This window comes from Oncorhynchus keta, unplaced genomic scaffold (genome assembly GCF_023373465.1).
Source record: "Oncorhynchus keta strain PuntledgeMale-10-30-2019 unplaced genomic scaffold, Oket_V2 Un_contig_1418_pilon_pilon, whole genome shotgun sequence".
Lineage (NCBI taxonomy): Eukaryota > Metazoa > Chordata > Actinopteri > Salmoniformes > Salmonidae > Oncorhynchus > Oncorhynchus keta.
Genome location: NW_026278592.1, coordinates 30,931 through 53,028, shown reverse-complemented (window position 1 = coordinate 53,028; position 22,098 = coordinate 30,931). Strand labels below are relative to the sequence as shown.

General features: G+C 43.2%; 2 protein-coding genes across 4 annotated transcripts in view; both read right to left on the bottom strand.

Moving 5' to 3' along the window:
- Window positions 1-5,450, bottom strand: part of LOC127918434 (transcription elongation regulator 1-like protein) — an 87,337-nt gene extending 81,887 nt beyond the window's left edge. Inside the window, exon 1 of the mRNA XM_052501712.1 lies at window positions 5,186-5,450. Within this exon, the coding sequence (XP_052357672.1) occupies window positions 5,186-5,432 (247 nt within the window). The 5' untranslated portion in view covers window positions 5,433-5,450. The remainder of the gene's footprint in view (window positions 1-5,185) is intronic.
- On the bottom strand, window positions 5,442-21,336 carry LOC127918433 (transcription elongation regulator 1-like protein). 3 transcript variants are annotated; one of them, XM_052501709.1, is made up of 4 exons: window positions 20,133-21,336; window positions 16,893-17,262; window positions 12,603-12,749; window positions 5,442-5,591 (listed from the first exon to the last, which is right to left on the bottom strand). In XM_052501709.1, exons 2-4 carry the CDS (start codon window positions 17,211-17,213, stop codon window positions 5,532-5,534), a joined length of 528 nt encoding a protein of 175 aa, XP_052357669.1. In that variant the 5' UTR covers window positions 17,214-17,262; window positions 20,133-21,336; the 3' UTR covers window positions 5,442-5,531. The 3 variants fall into 3 exon arrangements, with proteins under 3 accessions (XP_052357669.1, XP_052357668.1, XP_052357671.1); XM_052501708.1 differs by having other exon boundaries at window positions 16,893-17,267; window positions 20,133-21,334; XM_052501711.1 differs by lacking the exon at window positions 20,133-21,336 and adding an exon at window positions 19,315-19,741 and having other exon boundaries at window positions 16,893-17,267.
- Between the last annotated feature and the right edge of the window lie 762 nt (window positions 21,337-22,098).

Below are 22,098 nucleotides of genomic sequence, written 5' to 3'. Positions count from 1 at the left end.
TGATCCAATGTGATAATGGAGATGATCCGATGTGATAATGGAGATGATCCGATGTGATAATGGAGATGATCCAATGTGATAATGGAGATGATCCGATGTGATAATGGAGATGATCCAATGTGATAATGGAGATGATCCAATGTGATAATGGAGATGTCTCTATGTGATAATGGAGATGTCTCTATGTGATAATGGAGATGTCTCTATGTGATAATGGAGATGATCCAATGTGATAATGGAGATGATCCAATGTGATAATGGAGATGGCTCTATGTGATAATGGAGAAGATCCAATGTGATAATGGAGATGGCTCTATGTGATAATGGAGATGTGTCTATGTGATAATGGAGATGATCCAATGTGATAATGGAGATGATCCAATGTGATAATGGAGATGATCCAATGTGATAATGGAGATGTGTCTATGTGATAATGGAGATGTGTCTATGTGATAATGGAGATGTATCTATGTGATAATGGAGATGTGTCTATGTGATAATGGAGATGATCCAATATGATAATGGAGGTGTTTCTGTGTGATAATGGAGATGTCTCTATGTGATAATGGATATGATTCAATGTGATAATGGAGATGATCCGATGTGATAATGGAGGTGATCCAATGTGATAATGGAGGTGATCTAATGTGATAATGGAGAAGATCCTATGTGATAATGGAGATGTCTCTATGTGATAATGGAGAAGATCCTATGTGATATTGGATATGATCCAATGTGATAATGGAGATCCCTGGTGAATGATCCAAGTGATAATGGAGATGATCCAATGTGATAATGGAGATGATTCAATGTGATAATAGAGATGATCTGATGTGATAATGGAGATGATCCAATGTGATAATGGAGATGATCCAATGTGATAATGGAGATGGCTCTATGTGATAATGGAGATGGCTCTATGTGATAATGGAGATGGTCTCTATGTGATAATGGAGATGGTCTCTATGTGATAATGGAGATGATCCAATGTGATAATGGAGATGCCTCTATGTGATAATGGAGATGCCTCTATGTGATAACGGAGATGATCCAATGTGATAACGGAGATGATCCAATGTGATAATGGAGATGATCCAATGTGATAATGGAGATGTGTCTATGTGATAATGGAGATGTGTCTATGTGATAATGGAGATGTGTCTATGTGATAATGGAGATGATCCAATATGATAATGGAGGTGTCTCTATGTGATAATGGAGGTGATCTAATGTGATAATGGAGAAGATCCTATGTGATAATGGAGATGTCTCTATGTGATAATGGAGAAGATCCTATGTGATAATGGAGACGTCTCTATGTGATAATGGATATGATCCAATGTGATAATGGAGATGTCTCTATGTGATAATGGAGATGTCTCTATGTGATAATGGAGATGATCCAATGTGATAATGGAGTTGTCTCTATGTGATAATGTAGTGGTGTCTATGTGATAATGTAGATGTATCTATGTGATAATGGAGATGTGTCTACGTGATAATGGAGATGTATCTATGTGATAATGGAGATGTCTCTATGTGATAATGGAGAGTCTCTATGTGATAATGGAGATGTATCTATGTGATAATGGAGATGTGTCTGTGATAATAGGATGATCCAATGTGATAATAGAGTTGTCTCTATGTGATAATGGAGATGTGTCTATGTGATAATGGAGATGATCCAATGTGATAATGGAGGTGATCCAATGTGATAATGGATGTGTTTCTGTGTGATAATGGATTGGATGATGATTCAATGTGATAATGGAGATGTCCCTATGTGATAATAGAGATGATCCAATGTGATAATGGAGATGATCCAATGTGATAATGGAGATGATTCAATGTGATAATGGAGATGTCTCTATGTGATAATGGAGATGATCCAATGTGATAATGGAGGTGGTCCAATGTGATAATGGAGGTGTTTCTGTGTGATAATGGATATGATTCAATGTGATAATGTAGATGTCCCTATGTGATAATAGAGATGATCCAATGTGATAATGGAGATGATCCTTGCTGTGATAATGGAGATGTCCTCTATGTGATAATGGAGATGTCTCTATGTGATAATGGAGATGATCCAATGTGATAATGGAGATGTCTCTATGTGATAATGGAGATGTCTCTATGTGATAATGGAGATGTCTCTATGTGATAATGGAGATGGTCTCTATGTGATAATGGAGTTGATTCAATGTGATAATGGAGATGTCTCTATGTGATAATGGAGATGCCTCTATGTAATAATGGAGATGGTCTCTATGTGATAATGGAGATGATTCGATGTGATAATGGAGATGTCCCTATGTGATAATAGAGATGATCCAATGTGATAATGGAGTTGATTCAATGTGATAACGGAGATGTCTCTATGTGATAATGGATATGATTCAATGTGATAATGGAGATGTCCTTATGTGATAATAGAGATGATCCAATGTGATAATAGAGATGTCTCTATGTGATAATGGAGATGTCTATGTGATAATGGAGATGGTCTCTATGTGATAATGGAGTTGATTCAATGTGATAATGGAGATGTCTCTATGTGATAATGGAGATGCCTCTATGTAATAATGGAGATGCCTCTAACAGTGCCTCTAACAGTGGGTTAACTGCCTTGTTCAGGGGAACAGTGGGTTAACGGCCTTGTTCAGGGGAACAGTGGGTTAACCTCTTGGTCCTACCTGGCACGTAGGCGTCCCATCTAGAGCTCTGGAAATGCAAATGCGCTACGCTAAATGCTAATAGTATGAGTTAAAACTCAAACGTTCATTAAAATACACATGCAGGGTATTGAATTAAAGCTACACTCGTTGTGAATCCAGGCAACAAGTCAGATTTTTAAAATGCTTTTCAGGCGAAAGCATGAGAAGCTATTATCTGATAGCATGTAACACCCCAAAAGACCCGCAGGGGAACGTAAACAAAATAATTAGCATAGTGGGTTAACGCTACACAAACCGCACAAATAAAATATAAAACATTCATTACCGTTGACCATCTTCTTTGTTGGCACTCCTAGATGTCCCATAATCACTATTGGGTCTTTTTTTTATTAAATCGGTCCATATATAGCCTAGATAACGATCTATGAGGACTGTGTGATAAACAGAAAAAAATAGAGTTTAATAACGTAACGTCATTTTTTAAAATTCAAAACAGTCGGTTAAACTTTCACAAAACACTTCGGTACTTTTGTAATGCAACTTTAGGTATTAGTACACGTTAATAACAGCGATAAAATATCAGGAGGCGATGTCAATTCTATAGGTGTCTGTTTCAAAAAATGTCTTGGAGAGAGCTCGCCTTGCATCCGGTCGGAGACAGGGGTTCGATTCCCTTGATTCAGTTAGACCAAGAATCAGTGGGAATCAAATGACAAGACTCTAGACAACGTGGGAAGCTGTAGGCACTGCAACCTCGGCCTCATTTAATTCATTCACTTTGAACAATTCCTTGAAGTCGTGGATGGATATTTTTTCCATTTTCAGTGATCAGATATTCCTGCACTTTTCGATGAAACGCAGTTCTGTTATAGTCACAGCCGTGATTTAACCAGTGGGTTAACAGTGCCTTGCTCAGGGGAACAGTGGGTTAACGGCCTTGCTCAGGGGAACAGTGGGTTAACGGCCTTGCTCAGGGGAACAGTGGGTTAACGGCCTTGCTCAGGGGAACAGTGGGTTAACGGCCTTGCTCAGGGAACAGTGGGTTAACGCTCAGTGGAACAGTGGGTTAACTACCTTGCTCAGTGCTCAGGGAAACAGTGGGTTAACGGCCTTGCTCAGGGAAACAGTGGGTTAACGGCCTTGCTCAGGGAAACAGTGGGTTAACGGCCGTGCTCAGGGGAACAGTGGGTTAACGGCCGTGCTCAGGGGAACAGTGGGTTAACGGCCTTGCTCAGGGAAACAGTGGGTTAACTGCCTTGCTCAGGGGAACAGTGGGCTAACTGCCTTGTTCAGGGGAACAATGGGTTAACTGCCTTGCTCAGGGAACAGTGGGTTAACGGCCTTGCTCAGGGGAACAGTGGCTTAAAAGCCTTGCTAAGAAAAAAGTGATTTTTACCTTGTCATACATGACTTTCCTCACACAGTACTATACCTGGACACTATGAAGTCCAGCACTAAGGCCTTCGTCCCAAATCGAACACTATTCCCTATATAGTGCACTAGAGTCGTAAGGACCCTGGTCATAAGGAGTGCATTAAAAAGCAGCAGGGTGCCATTTGGGAAGTATCCACATTTCCCAGGTGCAACACAGCCTGGTTCAGCTCAGTGTGAGGTTAGTGTTCTCCTTTAAACTCCTGATTCAGACAAACAAGAAACATCTCAGTCATTCCTCAGTCATGGTTTGTTCTCCGACGTTCCCACCTTTGTTCAGCTTGTTTCGTTCAGGTCACCAAGTGCCCTTGTCGCAGAGCAGAGACCCCAGTCCGAGTCCCAAGTGGCTCCCTGTTTCCCTATATAAGCGCACTACTTTTGACCAAGGTCATTTAGTTAATAGGGAATAGAGTCTCCGTGCCTGCCTAATACATGCTCTGAGTATCCAGAACAAGTGCACTATATAGGGAACAGGGTGCCATTTGATAGTCAACCTATATGTCAGTGTCAAGCGTACTACTTTTATCTGTGGAATAATAAACCCCTCTGGAGTCTTCCGTCAGAGACGCAGGAGAACGCTGCTACCCACTGACTGGTAAACGGTTCCACATCAGCAACCCTGAAACCAATGTATCTGAAACCAACGTATCTGAAACCAATTGTGTTTAATGAGGTTCCTGTTCACACATGCCTCTTCCCAACCCAACTCCCTCCTACACACTCACAGATGGTACGGCTCCTCCTAAAGTTTTAACAAGTAGCGTAAAATGCAGATTGACAGTGGACACATCCCACATTTCCACCCTATTCCCTATATGTGTTGCCATAGGGCCCTGGTCAAAAGTAGTGCACTATATAGGGAATAGGGTGCCATTTTGGGACACGGTGGGAGTACTGCTGCTATCTCTCCAGTCTGTTTAAAAAGAGGGGATTAAACTTTGGGATCAGAAAAGTTATTAAAGATGATAATCATTATGAGGAGAACAGCTGATAGATGGGGCTGTGGCTGAGAGGAGCCAGCAGACAGGCTTGTAAAGTACGGAGCAGGTCGCTAGGTAATACAACCCTCCACTAACCTGATATACGTCTGGGTGACGTGAGGAGAGAGTTGAGACTCCTGGAGGCAGCAGGTTTGGGTGACATGAGGAGAGAGTTGAGACTCCTGGAGGCAGCAGGTCTGGGTGACATGAGGAGAGAGTTGAGACTCCTGGAGGCAGCAGGTCTGGGTGACATGAGGAGAGAGTTGAGACTCCTGGAGGCAGCAGGTCTGGGTGACATGAGGAGAGAGTTGAGACTCCTGGAGGCAGCAGGTCTGGGTGACATGAGGAGAGAGTTGAGACTCCTGGACAGTAGCTGGCCTAGATATGATCATTGCCATTTGATTTGTCAGCAACAATGGTTTTTCGTGCCGCTGGAAAATTCCTATTTCCTCCGGAGTAAGCCAGTGGTGTTCTCCAGAGCCAGAGTGTTGTTCAAGTATGCCTAGAAACACAAGGGAGGCAGGAGCGTCAGGTACACATAGCAAAACAAAGGCAAGTTCTTGTTCAGATACACCTACAAACACAGAGACAAGTTGTTGATCAGGTAAACCTAGAGAACAGAGAGACAAGTTGTTGATCAGGTAAACCTAGAGACAGAGAGACAAGTTGTTGATCAGGTAAACCTAGAGACAGAGAGACAAGTTGTTGATCAGGTAAACCTAGAGACAGAGAGACAAGTTGTTGATCAGGTAAACCTAGAGACAGAGAGACAAGTTGTTGATCAGGTAAACCTAGAGACAGAGAGACAAGTTGTTGATCAGGTAAACCTAGAGACAGAGAGACAAGTTGTTGATCAGGTAAACCTAGAGACAGAGAGACAAGTTGTTGATCAGGTAAACCTAGAGACCTATCAGAAACCTACAGAGAGACAAGTTGTTGATCAGGTAAACCTAGAGACAGAGAGACAAGTTGTTGATCAGGTAAACCTAGAGACAGAGAGACAAGTTGTTGATCAAAACCTAGAGACAGAGAGACAAGTTGTTGATCTTAGAGACACAGAGACAAGTTGCTGATCAGGTAAACCTAGAGACAGAGAGACAAGTTGTTGATCAGGTAAACCTAGAGACACAGAGACAAGTTGTTGATCAGGTAAACCTAGAGACAGAGAGACAAGTTGTTGATCAGGTAAACCTAGAGACAGAGAGACAAGTTGTTGATCAGGTAAACCTAGAGACAGAGAGACAAGTTGTTGATCAGGTAAACCTAGAGACAGAGAGACAAGTTGTTGATCAGGTAAACCTAGAGACAGAGAGACAAGTTGTTGATCAGGTAAACCTAGAGACAGAGAGACAAGTTGTTGATCAGGTAAACCTAGAGACAGAGAGACAAGTTGTTGATCAGGTAAACCTAGAGACAGAGAGACAAGTTGTTGATCAGGTAAACCTAGAGACAGAGAGACAAGTTGTTGATCAGGTAAACCTAGAGACAGAGAGACAAGTTGTTGATCAGGTAAACCTAGAGACAGAGAGACAAGTTGTTGAAACCTAGAGACAGAGAGACAGGTAAAAACCTAAACCTAGAGACAGAGAGACAAGTTGTTGATCAGGTAAACCTAGAGACAGAGAGACAAGTTGTTGATCAGGTAAACCTAGAGACAGAGAGACAAGTTGTTGATCAGGTAAACCTAGAGACAGAGAGACAAGTTGTTGATCAGGTAAAACCTAGAGACAGAGAGACAAGTTGTTGATCAGGTAAACCTAGAGACAGATAGACAAGTTGTTGATCAGGTAAACCTAGAGACAGAGAGACAAGTTGTTGATCAGGTAAACCTATAAACAGAGAGACAAGTTGTTGATCAGGTAAACCTAGAGACAGAGAGACAAGTTGTTGATCAGGTAAACCTAGAGACAGAGAGACAAGTTGTTGATCAGTTAATACCCTCTAAACAGATTTCCTGAGGTAGACACACAGAGTTAAGGAAGACTGTCTGGGAAAACCTAGAGACACAGAGAGTCACGATGTTGTTCAGGACAGCTGTTGTAAATCTTGAAACACAGAGACGACAGGCAATCGTCAGGCAAGAAAACAAGGGCCTTATACAGAGACCCTCTTCAAATTGACCTGTCCTTGACCATTACGGGGTGGCAGGTAGCCTAGTGGTTAGAGCGTTGTGCCAGTAACCGAAAGGTTGCTAGATCAAATCCCTGAGCTGCCAAGCCATCTGTTGTTCTGCCCCTGAACAAGGCAGTTAACCCACTGTACATATGCTGTCATTGTTAATAAGAATGTGTTCTTAGCTGACTTGCCTAGATAAAGGTTAAATAAAATATAGTGCTTACAGAGTCAACTTAACCATAACAGAGATTACAGTTTGAACTGTCATTGAACAGTGATAACTGTCCTTAACCTTTACTGAGATCACAGTGTGAACTGTCATTGAACAGTGATAACCGTCCTTAACCTTTACTGAGATCACAGTTTGAACTGTCATTGAACAGTGATAACTGTCCTTAACCTTTACTGAGATCACAGTTTGAACTGTCATTGAACAGTGATACTGAGATCACAGTTTGAACTGTCATTGAACAGTGGTAACTGTCCTTAACCTTTACTGAGATCACAGTGTGAACTGTCCTTGAACATTACAGTGTGAACTGTCCTTGAACATTACAGTGATAACTGTCCTTGAACATTACAGTGATAACTGTCCTTGAACATTACAGTGATAACTGTCATTGAATATTACAGTGTGAACTGTCCTTGAACATTACATTGATAACGGTCCTTGAACATTCTAGTGATAACTGTCCTTGAACATTACAGTGATAACTGTCATTGAACATTACAGTGATAACTGTCCTTGAACATTACAGTGTGAACTGTCCTTGAACATTACAGTGATAACTGTCCTTGAACATTACAGTGATAACTGTCCTTGAACATTACAGTGATAACTGTCCTTGAACATTACAGTGATAACTGTCCTTGAACATTACAGTGATAACTGTCCTTGAACATTACAGTGATAACTGTCCTTGAACATTACAGTGATAACTGTCCTTGAATATTACAGTGATAACTGTCCTTGAACATTACAGTGATAACTGTCCTTGAACAGTGATAACTGTCCTTGAACATTACAGTGATAACTGTCCTTGAACAGTGATAACTGTCCTTGAACATTACAGTGATAACTGTCCTTGAACATTACAGTGATAACTGTCCTTGAACATTACAGTGATAACTGTCATTGAACATTACATTGATAACTGTCCTTGAACATTCTAGTGATAACTGTCCTTGAACATTACAGTGATAACTGTCCTTGAACATTACAGTGATAACTGTCCTTGAATATTACAGTGATAACTGTCCTTGAATATTACAGTGATAACTGTCCTTGAACATTACAGTGATAACTGTCCTTGAACATTACAGTGATAACTGTCCTTGAACATTAGTGATAACTGTCCTTGAACAGTGATAACTGTCATTGAACATTACATTGATAACCGTCCTTGAACATTCTAGTGATAACTGTCCTTGAACATTACAGTGATAACTGTCCTTGAACATTACAGTGATAACTGTCCTTGAACATTACAGTGATAACTGTCCTTGAATATTACAGTGATAACTGTCCTTGAATATTACAGTGTGAACTGTCCTTGAACATTACAGTGATAACTGTCCTTGAACATTACAGTAATAACTGTCCTTGAACATTAGTGATAACTGTCCTTGAACATTAGTGATAACTGTCATTGAACATTACATTGATAACCGTCCTTGAACATTCTAGTGATAACTGTCCTTGAACATTGACAGTGATAACTGTCCATTACAGTGATAACTGTCCTTGAACATTACAGTGATAACTGTCCTTGAACATTACAGTGATAACTGTCCTTGAACATTACAGTGATAACTGTCCTTGAATATTACAGTGATAACTGTCCTTGAATATTACAGTGTGAACTGTCCTTGAACATTACAGTGATAACTGTCCTTGAACATTACAGTAATAACTGTCCTTGAACATTAGTGATAACTGTCCTTGAACAGTGATAACTGTCATTGAACATTACATTGATAACCGTCCTTGAACATTCTAGTGATAACTGTCCTTGAACATTACAGTGATAACTGTCCTTGAACATTACAGTAATAACTGTCCTTGAACATTAGTGATAACTGTCCTTGAACAGTGATAACTGTCATTGAACATTACATTGATAACCGTCCTTGAACATTCTAGTGATAACTGTCCTTGAACATTACAGTGATAACTGTCCTTTAACATTACAGTGATAACTGTCCTTGAACATTACAGTGATAACTGTCCTTGAACATTACAGTGATAACTGTCCTTGAACATTACAGTGATAACTGTCCTTGAACATTACAGTGATAACTGTCCTTGAACATTACAGTGATAACTGTCCTTGAACATTACAGTGATAACTGTCCTTGAACATTACAGTGATAACTGTCCTTGAACATTACAGTGATAACTGTCCTTGAACATTACAGTGATAACTGTCCTTGAACATTACAGTGATAACTGTCCTTGAACATTACAGTGATAACTGTCCTTGAATATTACAGTGTGAACTGTCCTTGAACATGACAGTGATAACTGTCCTTGAATATTACAGTGATAACTGTCCTTGAATATTACAGTGTGAACTGTCCTTGAACATGACAGTGATAACTGTCCTTGAACATTACAGTGATAACTGTCCTTGAACATTACAGTGATAACTGTCCTTGAATATTACAGTGTGAACTGTCCTTGAACATGACAGTGATAACTGTCCTTGAATATTACAGTGATAACTGTCCTTGAATATTACAGTGTGAACTGTCCTTGAACATGACAGTGATAATTGTCCTTGAACATTACAGTGATAACTATCCTTGAACAGTGATAACTGTCCTTGAACATTACAGTGATAACTGTCCTTGAATATTACAGTGATAACTGTCCTTGAACATTACAGTGATAACTGTCATTGAACATTACAGTGATAACTGTCCTTGAACATTACAGTGATAACTGTCCTTGAACATTACAGTGATAACTGTCCTTGAACATTACAGTGATAACTGTCCTTGAACATTACAGTGATAACTGTCCTTGAACATTCTAGTGATAACTGTCCTTGAACATTACAGTGATAACTGTCATTGAACATTACAGTGATAACTGTCATTGAACATTACAGTGATAACTGTCCTTGAACATTACAGTGATAACTGTCCTTGAACATTACAGTGATAACTGTCCTTGAACATTACAGTGATAACTGTCCTTGAACATTACAGTGATAACTGTCACTTGAACATTAAAGTGATAACATTACAGTGATAACTGTCCTTGAACAGTGATAACTGTCCTTGAACATTACAGTGATAACTGTCCTTGAACATTACAGTGATAACTGTCCTTGAACATTACAGTGATAACTGTCCTTGAACATTCTGTCCTTGAACATTACAGTGATAACTGTCCTTGAACAGTGATAACTGTCCTTGAACATTACAGTGATAACTGTCCTTGAACATTACAGTGATAACTGTCATTGAACATTACAGTGATAACTGTCATTGAACATTACAGTGATAACTGTCCTTGAACATTACAGTGATAACTGTCCTTGAATATTACAGTGATAACTGTCCTTGAATATTACAGTGATAACTGTCCTTGAACATTACAGTGATAACTGTCCTTGAACATTAGTGATAACTGTCCTTGAACAGTGATAACTGTCATTGAACATTACATTGATAACCGTCCTTGAACATTCTAGTGATAACTGTCCTTGAACATTACAGTGATAACTGTCCTTGAACATTACAGTGATAACTGTCCTTGAACATTACAGTGATAACTGTCCTTGAATATTACAGTGATAACTGTCCTTGAATATTACAGTGTGAACTGTCCTTGAACATTACAGTGATAACTGTCCTTGAACATTACAGTAATAACTGTCCTTGAACATTAGTGATAACTGTCCTTGAACAGTGATAACTGTCATTGAACATTACATTGATAACCGTCCTTGAACATTCTAGTGATAACTGTCCTTGAACATTACAGTGATAACTGTCCTTTAACATTACAGTGATAACTGTCCTTGAACATTACAGTGATAACAACATACAGTGATAACTGTCCTTGAACATTACAGTGATAACTGTCCTTGAACATTACAGTGATAACTGTCCTTGAACATTACAGTGATAACTGTCCTTGAACATTACAGTGATAACTGTCCTTGAACATTACAGTGATAACTGTCCTTGAACATTACAGTGATAACTGTCCTTGAACATTACAGTGATAACTGTCCTTAACATTACAGTGATAACTGTCCTTGAACATTACAGTGATAACTGTCCTTGAACATTACAGTGATAACTGTCCTTGAACATTACAGTGATAACTGTCCTTGAACATTACAGTGATAACTGTCCTTGAACATTACAGTGATAACTGTCCTTGAATATTACAGTGATAACTGTCCTTGAACATTACAGTGACAACTGTCCTTGACCATTACAGTGATAACTGTCCTTGAATATTACAGTGTGAACTGTCCTTGAACATGACAGTGATAACTGTCATTGAACATTACAGTGATAACTGTCATTGAACATTACAGTGATAACTGTCATTGAACATTACAGTGATAACTGTCCTTGAACATTACAGTGATAACTGTCCTTGAACATTACAGTGATAACTGTCCTTGAACATTACAGTGATAACTGTCCTTGAACATTACAGTGATAACTGTCCTTGAACATTACAGTGATAACTGTCCTTGAACATTACAGTGATAACTGTCCTTGAACATTACAGTGTGAACTGTCCTTGAACATTACAGTGATAACTGTCCTTGAACATTACAGTGATAACTGTCCTTGAACATTACAGTGATAACTGTCCTTAACCATTGCATTGATAACTGTCCTTGAACATTACAGTGATAACTGTCCTTAACCATTGCATTGATAACTGTCTGTAATCATTACAGTGTGAACTGTCCTCGAACATTACAGGGATTACAGTCAGTCTATCTGTGACAGACACAGCAGGGATTACAGTGAGTCTATATGTGACAGATACATCAGGGATTACAGTGAGCCTGTCTGTGACAGATACAGTGAGTCTGTCTGTGACAGAAACAGCAGGGATTACAGTGAGTCTGTCTGTGACAGATACAGCAGGGATTACAGTGAGTCTATTTGTGACAGATACAGCAGGGATTACAGTGAGTCTATTTGTGACAGATACAGCAGGGATTACAGTGAGTCTATCTGTGACAGACACAGCAGGGATTACAGTGAGTCTATCTGTGACAGATACAGCTGAAGTCTGAGACCCTGTATGCAGATCAAATGGCACCCTATGCACTACTTGTGACCAGGACCCATAGGACTCTATATAGGGAGTAGGGTGCCATGTGTGACTCAGGCCAGGTTGCAGTGGTTTGTCTACCTTGTAGTCGGGGACTCGTTTCTCCACCCATCCTTTGCCACAGTGAGGAGGCAGCACTGAGCGGTGCAGATGGGGAAACACAGGGACCAGCTCCAGGTTGGCAGAAGGCTGAAATCTCAGCACGTGGTGTGGAGATGGCAGCTCCCACTGAGAGGAAATGAAACATATTAGAGGACAGAAAATACACAGCATTCAGGTTTAGAGATCTCATTGGATGATTCAAACTTTATTTCTGGAAGTAGCTTGAATTGCTTGTGGCAGAGGACGTTGGTGTCTTAACAAGATGCTAACAAGCACTAATTCATTGAAGAAGATAAACTAACAAGATGCTAACAGGCACTACTTCATTAAAGAAGATAAACTAACAAGATGCTAACAAGCACTACTTCATTAAAGAAGATAAACTAACAAGATGCTAACAAGCACTACTTCATTAAAGAAGATAAACTAACAAGATGCTAACAAGCACTACCTCCTTAAAGAAGATAAACTAAGAAGATGCAAAAGCACTACTTCATTAAAGAAGATAAACTAACACGATGCGGACAAGATGCTAACAAGCACTACCTCATTAAAAAAGATAAACTCCTGGATTTTTAAAAATCATTTTCCAGGAGATCCTTCACTATACAAAACTGAAAACTCTCTAACCCATAAAAACTTCACTGTTCCATGTCATGGATGATGAGCTGTAGTTGGTAGGATGGCACGGTGGATGATGAACTATAGTTGGTAGGATGGCACGGTGGATGATGAACTGTAGTTGGTAGGATGGCACGGTGGATGATGAGCTATAGTTGGTAGGATGGCACGGTGGATGATGAGTTGTAGTTGGTAGGATGGCACGGTGGATGATGAACTGTAGTTGGTAGGATGGCACGGTGGATGATGAGTTGTAGTTGGTAGGATGGCACGGTGGATGATGAGTTGTAGTTGGTAGGATGGCACGGTGGATGATGAGCTATAGTTGGTAGGATGGCACGGTGGATGATGAGTTGTAGTTGGTCGGATGGCACGGTGGATGATGAACTGTAGTTGGTAGGATGGCACGGTGGATGATGAGCTATAGTTGGTAGGATGGCACGGTGGATGATGAGCTGTAGTTGGTAGGATGGCACGGTGGATGATGAGCTATAGTTGGTAGGATGGCATGGTGGATGATGAGTTGTAGTTGGTAGGATGGCACAGTGAATGATGAGCTGTAGTTGGTAGGATGGCATGGTGGATGATGAACTGTAGTTGGTAGGATGGCATGGTGGATGATGAGCTGTAGTTGGTAGGATGGCACGGTGGATGATGAACTACAGTTGTTAGCATGGTATGGTGGATGATGAACTATAGTTGTTAGCATGGTATGGTGGATGATGAACTATAGTTGTTAGCATGGTATGGTGGATGATGAACTATAGTTGGTAGGATGGCACAGTGGATGAATTAGCGTCATATAGAACTAGGTAAGGGCTTGCGAACAGAACAGAACATAGCCTACTGTCTGCCACTGACAAGCCTTCCAAATGTTTATAACAATAATGCACAACTTCATTCTGGGGCTCCTCAGAATCCTTCACCATGGAGGAACGTAATAAAAGCGTCATTTTCCGAGCATAGAGTTATGGATCTAGTCTCCACCAATCTACTCAGTCTTAGCCCTCTATCCATGGTTCCGGACAGACGGAAGACATTTGTCTCTCTCTCTGTGAGACACGCTGACTCATCCCACCAACCGCCACATTAAAAATCAATCACAAGCTTCTTCCGAAAAAGCTTTTGCATTGCAAACATATCACATCAAACACCTGCTGTGTCTGTTGCTGCGTTCTTTTTCCTTTTTTCTCTCCTCTTCTTCTCCTCCATGCCACTAGTAGTAAGTGCCTTCTACAGTATCCTCCCTATGAATGGTGGTTAACGGTGTGAAAAGAGTCCAGGTCGACGTCAGTGCCAATATGCCTGACCTGTCTTGATCAAGTTCGCTCTCTGCTCTCCTCAGATGAAATGTCACGCTGTGTTTGTCTGTGTGAGCGGCATCAGAGGACCAGGCGGGAAGAATGTGCTCTGATCCTCAGGATGTAAAGAAGACACTAAAGCACCGCTGTTGCAATCAGAGACCCACTGCAGTCACACTACACTACAGGCCACTCAGGGCATGCATATGGAAATAATTATTTTACACCATCATTTGCAAATAAATTCATTTAAAAATCCTACAATGTGATTTTCCCCTCATTTTGTCTGTCATAGTTGGAGTGTACCTATGATGAAAATTACAGGCCTCTCTCATCTTTTTATGTGGGAGAACTTGCACAATTCGTGGCTGACTAAATACTTTTTTTGCCCCACTGTACATATGGAAATACTCTTGACATTGTGCTCCATGGTTCAGTTTCCATTAGGAAGGAACAACATCCATCTGTAGCTCAGTTGGTAGAGTGTGGTGTTTGATTCCTGGGACCACCCAGTTGGTAGAGTGTGGTGTTTGATTCCTGGGACCACCCAGTTGGTAGAGTGTGGTGTTTGATTCCTGGGACCACCCAGTTGGTAGAGTGTGGTGTTTGATTCCTGGGACCACCCAGTTGGTAGAGTGTGGTGTTTGATTCCTGGGACCACCCAGTTGGTAGAGTGTGGTGTTTGATTCCTGGGACCACCCAGTTGGTAGAGTGTGGTGTTTGATTCCTGGGACCACCCAGTTGGTAGAGTGTGGTGTTTGATTCCTGGGACCACCCAGTTGGTAGAGTGTGGTGTTTGATTCCTGGGACCACCCAGTTGGTAGAGTGTGGTGTTTGATTCCTGGGACCACCCAGTTGGTAGAGTGTGGTGTTTGATTCCTGGGACCACCCAGTTGGTAGAGTGTGGTGTTTGATTCCTGGGACCACCCAGTTGGTAGAGTGTGGTGTTTGATTCCTGGGACCACCCAGTTGGTAGAGTGTGGTGTTTGATTCCTGGGACCACCCAGTTGGTAGAGTGTGGTGTTTGATTCCTGGGACCACCCAGTTGGTAGAGTGTGGTGTTTGATTCCTGGGACCACCCAGTTGGTAGAGTGTGGTGTTTGATTCCTGGGACCACCCAGTTGGTAGAGTGTGGTGTTTGATTCCTGGGACCACCCAGTTGGTAGAGTGTGGTGTTTGATTCCTGGGACCACCCAGTTGGTAGAGTGTGGTGTTTGATTCCTGGGACCACCCAGTTGGTAGAGTGTGGTGTTTGATTCCTGGGACCACCCAGTTGGTAGCAATGTTGGTAGAGTGTGGTGTTTGATTCCTGGGACCACCCAGTTGGTAGAGTGTGGTGTTTGATTCCTGGGACCACCCAGTTGGTAGAGTGTGGTGTTTGATTCCTGGGACCACCCAGTTGGTAGAGTGTGGTGTTTGATTCCTGGGACCACCCAGTTGGTAGAGTGTGGTGTTTGATTCCTGGGACCACCCAGTTGGTAGAGTGTGGTGTTTGATTCCTGGGACCACCCAGTTGGTGGTGTTGGTAGAGTGTGGTGTTTGATTCCTGGGACCACCCAGTTGGTAGAGTGTGGTGTTTGATTCCTGGGACCACCCAGTTGGTAGTGTGGTGTTTGATTCCTGGGACCACCCAGTTGGTAGAGTGTGGTGTTTGATTCCTGGGACCACCCAGTTGGTAGTGTGGTGTTTGATTCCTGGGACCACCCAGTTGGTAGAGTGTGGTGTTTGATTCCTGGGACCACCCAGTTGGTAGAGTGTGGTGTTTGATTCCAGGGACCACCCAGTTGGTAGAGTGTGGTGTTTGATTCCTGGGACCACCCAGTTGGTAGAGTGTGGTGTTTGCAATGTCAGGATTGTGGTGTTTGATTCCTGGGACCACCCATGCATTATAAAAATAAATAATAATGTGTGCGCACATGACAGGAAGTGGCTTTGAATAACAGCGTGTGCTAAATGGCTCATTTCTATTATACATCACCTCTAGGGCATGGAGTTGATAATGTCCAAACAACTATTTCATTTGTCAGCAACATAGCAAAACTCCCCAGCTGAAGTGGTAATGCAATCACTCTGAAATCTGTATGCAGATAGTAACAACACAGACGCGGTGCTGTACGGACCAGTTTTCATCAGACTAACTAGACCAACCCAGGGCACGTGTGTGTCCGTGCGTGCGTACATGTGTGCCTGCCTATGTCTACGAGTGCAGGTGAGTGTCTGTCTCTCTGTGAGTGTAATCCCCTATCAGTGTGGACATGAATGTTGCTCAGGTTTATAGCAAACGCTATTTATCATTCATAATAACCATCATTCTGAAAATATCCAGTTTTATCTGATAGCAACCTACCTGCACGTTCTGCAGGGGAAACTGACTGATGCCAGGGTTAGCTGCTGTGTGTGTCGGTATCCTGGCCAGAGGCAGGAAGGGATCACAGGACAGCTGCCAGCTGGAGACGGCTTGGAGCAACGGAGGAGGGTGGTGATGGGAGAGCAGGAAGGGGTGGTGATGGTGTGGCGCGGCAACAGGGGCTGTATTGGCACCCAGCCGGCAGAGCCCCGAGGCAGCAGCAGCAGAACCAGGGCCAGGGAGCATCCACAGCCATGGAGAGGCATCTCTCTCTATCTGCCACAGCTGTGGCTGAGCCTTCAGTCGCCCCACAGGGATCATCCCTACATTCTAGACCACCACACAACACCTGGGAAGGCTGGGAGGGACCCTAGACTTCAGAGAGGACAGTGTTTCATTATTATCAAGCAGATTGATAAAGGATAAAGGATGGGAGACCTGGTGAGAGGCACCTGCCCATACTCACACTCACTCACACACCCACTCACTCACTCACTCACACACCCACTCACTCACTCACTCACACACTCACTCACTCACTCACTCACTCACTCACTCACTCACTCACACACACAACAAGCAGGCAGTCACTCACACACACACTCGCACACCCATTCACTCACTAACACACACACACACACACTCACAACACACACACACACACACACACACACACACACACACACACACACACACACACACACACACACACACACACACACACACACACTCACACACACACAAGCAGCTAGGTTCAGTCACCCTCTCACACACACACAGCTACACACACACACACACACACACACACACACACACACACACACACACACACAAGCAGCTAGGCAGTCACACACACACAGCTAGGCAGTCACACACACAAGCAGCTAGGCAGTCACACACACAAGCAGCACAAGCAGCTAGGCAGTCAGCTAGGCACACACACACAAGCAGCTAGGCAGTCACTCACTCACACACACACACACTCACACACACACACAAGCAGCTAGGCAGTCACCCACTCACACACACAAGCAGCTAGGCAGTCACACACACAAGCAGCTAGGCAGTCACACACACAAGCAGCTAGGCAGTCACACACACAAGCAGCTAGGCAGTCACACCCACAAGCAGCTAGGCAGTCACACACACAAGCAGCTAGGCAGTCACACACACAAGCAGCTAGGCAGTCACACACACAAGCAGCTAGGCAGTCACACACACAAGCAGCTAGGCAGTCACACACACAAGCAGCTAGGCAGTCACACACACAAGCAGCTAGGCAGTCACACCCACAAGCAGCTAGGCAGTCACACACACAAGCAGCTAGGCAGTCACACACACAAGCAGCTAGGCAGTCACACACACAAGCAGCTAGGCAGTCACACACACAAGCAGCTAGGCAGTCACACACACAAGCAGCTAGGCAGTCACACACACAAGCAGCTAGGCAGTCACACACACAAGCAGCTAGGCAGTCACACCCACAAGCAGCTAGGCTAGGCAGTCACACACACAAGCAGCTAGGCTAGGCAGTCACACACACAAGCAGCTAGGCTAGGCAGTCACACACACAAGCAGCTAGGCAGTCACACACACAAGCAGCTAGGCAGTCACACACACAAGCAGCTAGGCAGTCACACACACAAGCAGCTAGGCAGTCACACACACAAGCAGCTAGGCAGTCACACACACAAGCAGCTAGGCAGTCACACACACAAGCAGCTAGGCAGTCACACACACAAGCAGCTAGGCAGTCACACACACAAGCAGCTAGGCAGTCACACACACAAGCAGCTAGGCAGTCACACACACAAGCAGTCACACACACAAGCAGCTAGGCAGTCACACACACAAGCAGCTAGGCAGTCACACACACAAGCAGCTAGGCAGTCACACACACAAGCAGCTAGGCAGTCACACACACAAGCAGCTAGGCAGTCACACACACAGCAGCCAGGCAGTCACACACACAGGCAGACACACCCACAAGCAGCTAGGCAGTCACACACACAAGCAGCTAGGCAGTCACACCCACAAGCAGCTAGGCAGACACACCCACAAGCAGCTAGGCAGTCACACACACAAGCAGCTAGGCAGTCACACACACAAGCAGCTAGGCAGTCACACACACAAGCAGCTAGGCAGACACACCACTCACTGGAAATACTCTCCACAACAAGTAATTACAGCACTTGTAGGTATTGATTTAGTGAGGTACAAGGCAGTATCACTCATAACTGTACATGTCGTTAGAGGGGCCGATGGATGAAAACCAGAAATATAAAGAAACATCCTGATAAATGACTTCTGGCAGATGGTCACGATGCAGGCAGCCCATGCACACATGTATTCCATGCAATGGTCTGCGGGGTGATCGGGAGAGGGATAAAAAACAAAACAATTAGCAGGTGTTCTAGAATACCTTCAACGGGGTTCTATCGGGTTTTATGGAGAGCGCATTCCAGAGGCTGTTATTGAGCTGCGCGGAGAATGTGAAAAGTATTACATCCAAAAGGTGCACTATTATTGAACACTGAGACACATACACGTTTCGGACTATGAAAAGACGCCTAATGAAGTATATTGCGCATTTGCACTCTGAATTAGAACTACGCTTAATATTCAGGTTTTCAAACCTCTTCTCTGGGACCCTCAAACGAACTAGCTCACCTGATTCACCTATTCCAAGGGCTTGATGATTAATTGACAAGTTAAATCAGGTATGCTAGCTGTGTAATCGTTCAAATAATTGGACCGGCTGGGGTTCACCCAGAAGACGTTAGAAACCCCCCCGGTCTAATAGACGTACCGTTTTTTTCAAGAAGGAAAAATGTGCTTGATCGATTCCCACATCTGTTAATTTACATATTCTACTGTAAGGGAAGGCTACCAAGACAACGGAGACCAGCTGGCAAGTTTATCAAATAAGCCTACAACTTGGAGATGCATGTTGGTAAAGTCCTTGAAAATTGTGTAATCCCCCCACACACAAAAAAAAAATAATATCTGCGTTAAAATATAAATCCATAAGAACACACGGGAATTAGTTGTCTCCCTTGTTCCGCACCAGATGGACCTTGTCAATGAGAGGTAGCCTATCACTCCAAATTAAATAAGAATAACAATGCGTTTAGTTTGACGACATTCAAATATGGGAATGAATGGGGCACAGTTGAAGTTTGGATGGAAAGTTAATTTAAAAATCAGTCTTCACATTGGATGAGATATCCTCCACCTCACCTATAATGCGTTGCGGGCTATCAATCCCTTCAGTTGTCCACTATTAACATCGCTCGTCCATTATTTATGGATGAATTTTCCGTTGGTAATTTCAATCCAAAAACGACTACGCTGTTTATCCTATCCAAATATCCAAAACATGCAGCCTTGTCGCCAGGTAGGCTACAGTATAGCCAGCATACAATGGAGGAACTGAGGACACTCGTTCGTTCATGAAGCGCAGGGCATCTTCAAACGGTGACGGTTGGTCGGTGAGTGATGGTTTGTCAGAAAAGAGAGAGAGAGGAGCTCGAGCCCAATGGAGATCTTCTATTTGCTGTCACGGAAAATCTCTTCTCACCCTGATACCGTTTCAGCCTCTTCCCCACCGAACGTCACCCCTAACGCAACACCGCACCGCGCAGAGGCACGGTTTACTCCACTCACTTCTCCCCAATCAAGTCATAGGGGATAGGTTGGACTAGAAACAGTTTTTCCTGCTTCAGAAAACTTCCTTTAGTGCAAAACGTGAAAACATTCCTAAGCGACTGCAAAACGTCTCCAATGAGAACTGAAAAGCCTACTGCGCTCTATCTGTCTCTGCATCATCCGGTACCACAGCGGAGTCTGGACGACTCCTCTCTGAACAGCAGCAACCCAGTGCGCTACTGTAGCATAGTGTCCTTCCCACATCTCCTCTCTCGGCACCAGGGGTTTTGGATACTGTATGGCAAGTCACATGGAACACAATCTAATCACACGAATGACGCACAATCTCACCAGCATTCAGAATACATCACTGTAGCGCGTGGTAAATTGAGCCACCTGGGGGTACCAGCAGCCACCTGACAACCTAAACTTTGACCGAGTGTTGTTATATATTCTGCTGTTTTTCAGTCATAAATATATCGCTTAAAGGCAACATACTGTGGGAGCAGAACGCGTTATAATCAGAACAAATGATATGGGGGTGTATACATGTTTGAAGTGTGCCCCACCCCTTCCCCATCTCTTTTAGAGGGAACATTGTAACGTTACAGTCATATGATTTGGTTCGGTTTTCCGTTCCATTGTCCAAAAAAGTACAATGAGCACAACGCATTTCAGCAGCATGGCGGTATCCACTAGCGCTGCCCAGTCTCTACAGCAGCGGGGCTCGAAGTTACCATTTCAGCAAAACGCTAGCGCTGCCCAGTCTCTACAGCAGCGTTTCCCAAACTCTATACGGGGCTCGAAGTTACCATTTCAGCACCACGCTAGCGCCACCCAGTCTCTATACTACCGGGAGCAAGCCATTTCAGCACCATGGCGCCGTGTGACAATGTATAGTCAACACACGTGCTGAACTGCAATGAAAAGTAAACAACATTATCCCACAGGCTGAATGGAAACATGCAGCGGTATAATGACACATTTAAACTCAGCAAAAAAAGAAACGTCCTCTCATTGTCCACTGCTTTATATTCAGCAAACTTAATATGTGTCAATATTTGAATGAAAATAACAAGATTCAACAACTGAGACATAAACTGAACAAGTTCCACAGACATGTGACTAACAGAAATGGAATAATGTGTCCCTGAACAAAGGGGGGGTCAAATCAAAGGTAACAGTCAGTGTGTGGTGTGGCCATCAGCTGCATTAAGTACTGCAGTGCATCTCCTCCTCATGGACTGCACCAGATTAGTCAGTTATTGCTGTGAGATGTTACCCCACTCTTCTACCAAGGCACCTGAAAGTTCCCTGACATTTCTCGGGGGACTGTCCCTTGCCCTCACCCTCTGATCCAACAGGTCCCAGGGGTGCTCAATGGGATTGGAATCCAGGCTCTTCGCTGGCCATGGCAGAACACTGACATTCCTGTCTTGCAGGAAATCATGCACAGAACGAGCAGTATGGTTAGTAGCATTGTCATGCTGGAGGGTCATGTCAGGATGAGCCTGCAGGAAGGGTACCACATGAGGGAGGAGGATATCTTCCCTGTAAC

Excerpts from the sequence above, each read along its gene's own strand:
- LOC127918433 (XM_052501709.1), bottom strand. The coding sequence starts at position 17,213 with ATGATCCCTGTGGGGCGACTGAAGGCTCAGCCACAGCTGTGGCAGATA. Across the intron at positions 12,750-16,892 it reads TTCCCCTGCAGAACGTGCAG|TGGGAGCTGCCATCTCCACA; the intron begins GTAGGTTGCTAT and ends ATTTCCTCTCAG. Across the intron at positions 5,592-12,602 it reads AACGAGTCCCCGACTACAAG|GCATACTTGAACAACACTCT; the intron begins GTAGACAAACCA and ends TTGTGTTTCTAG.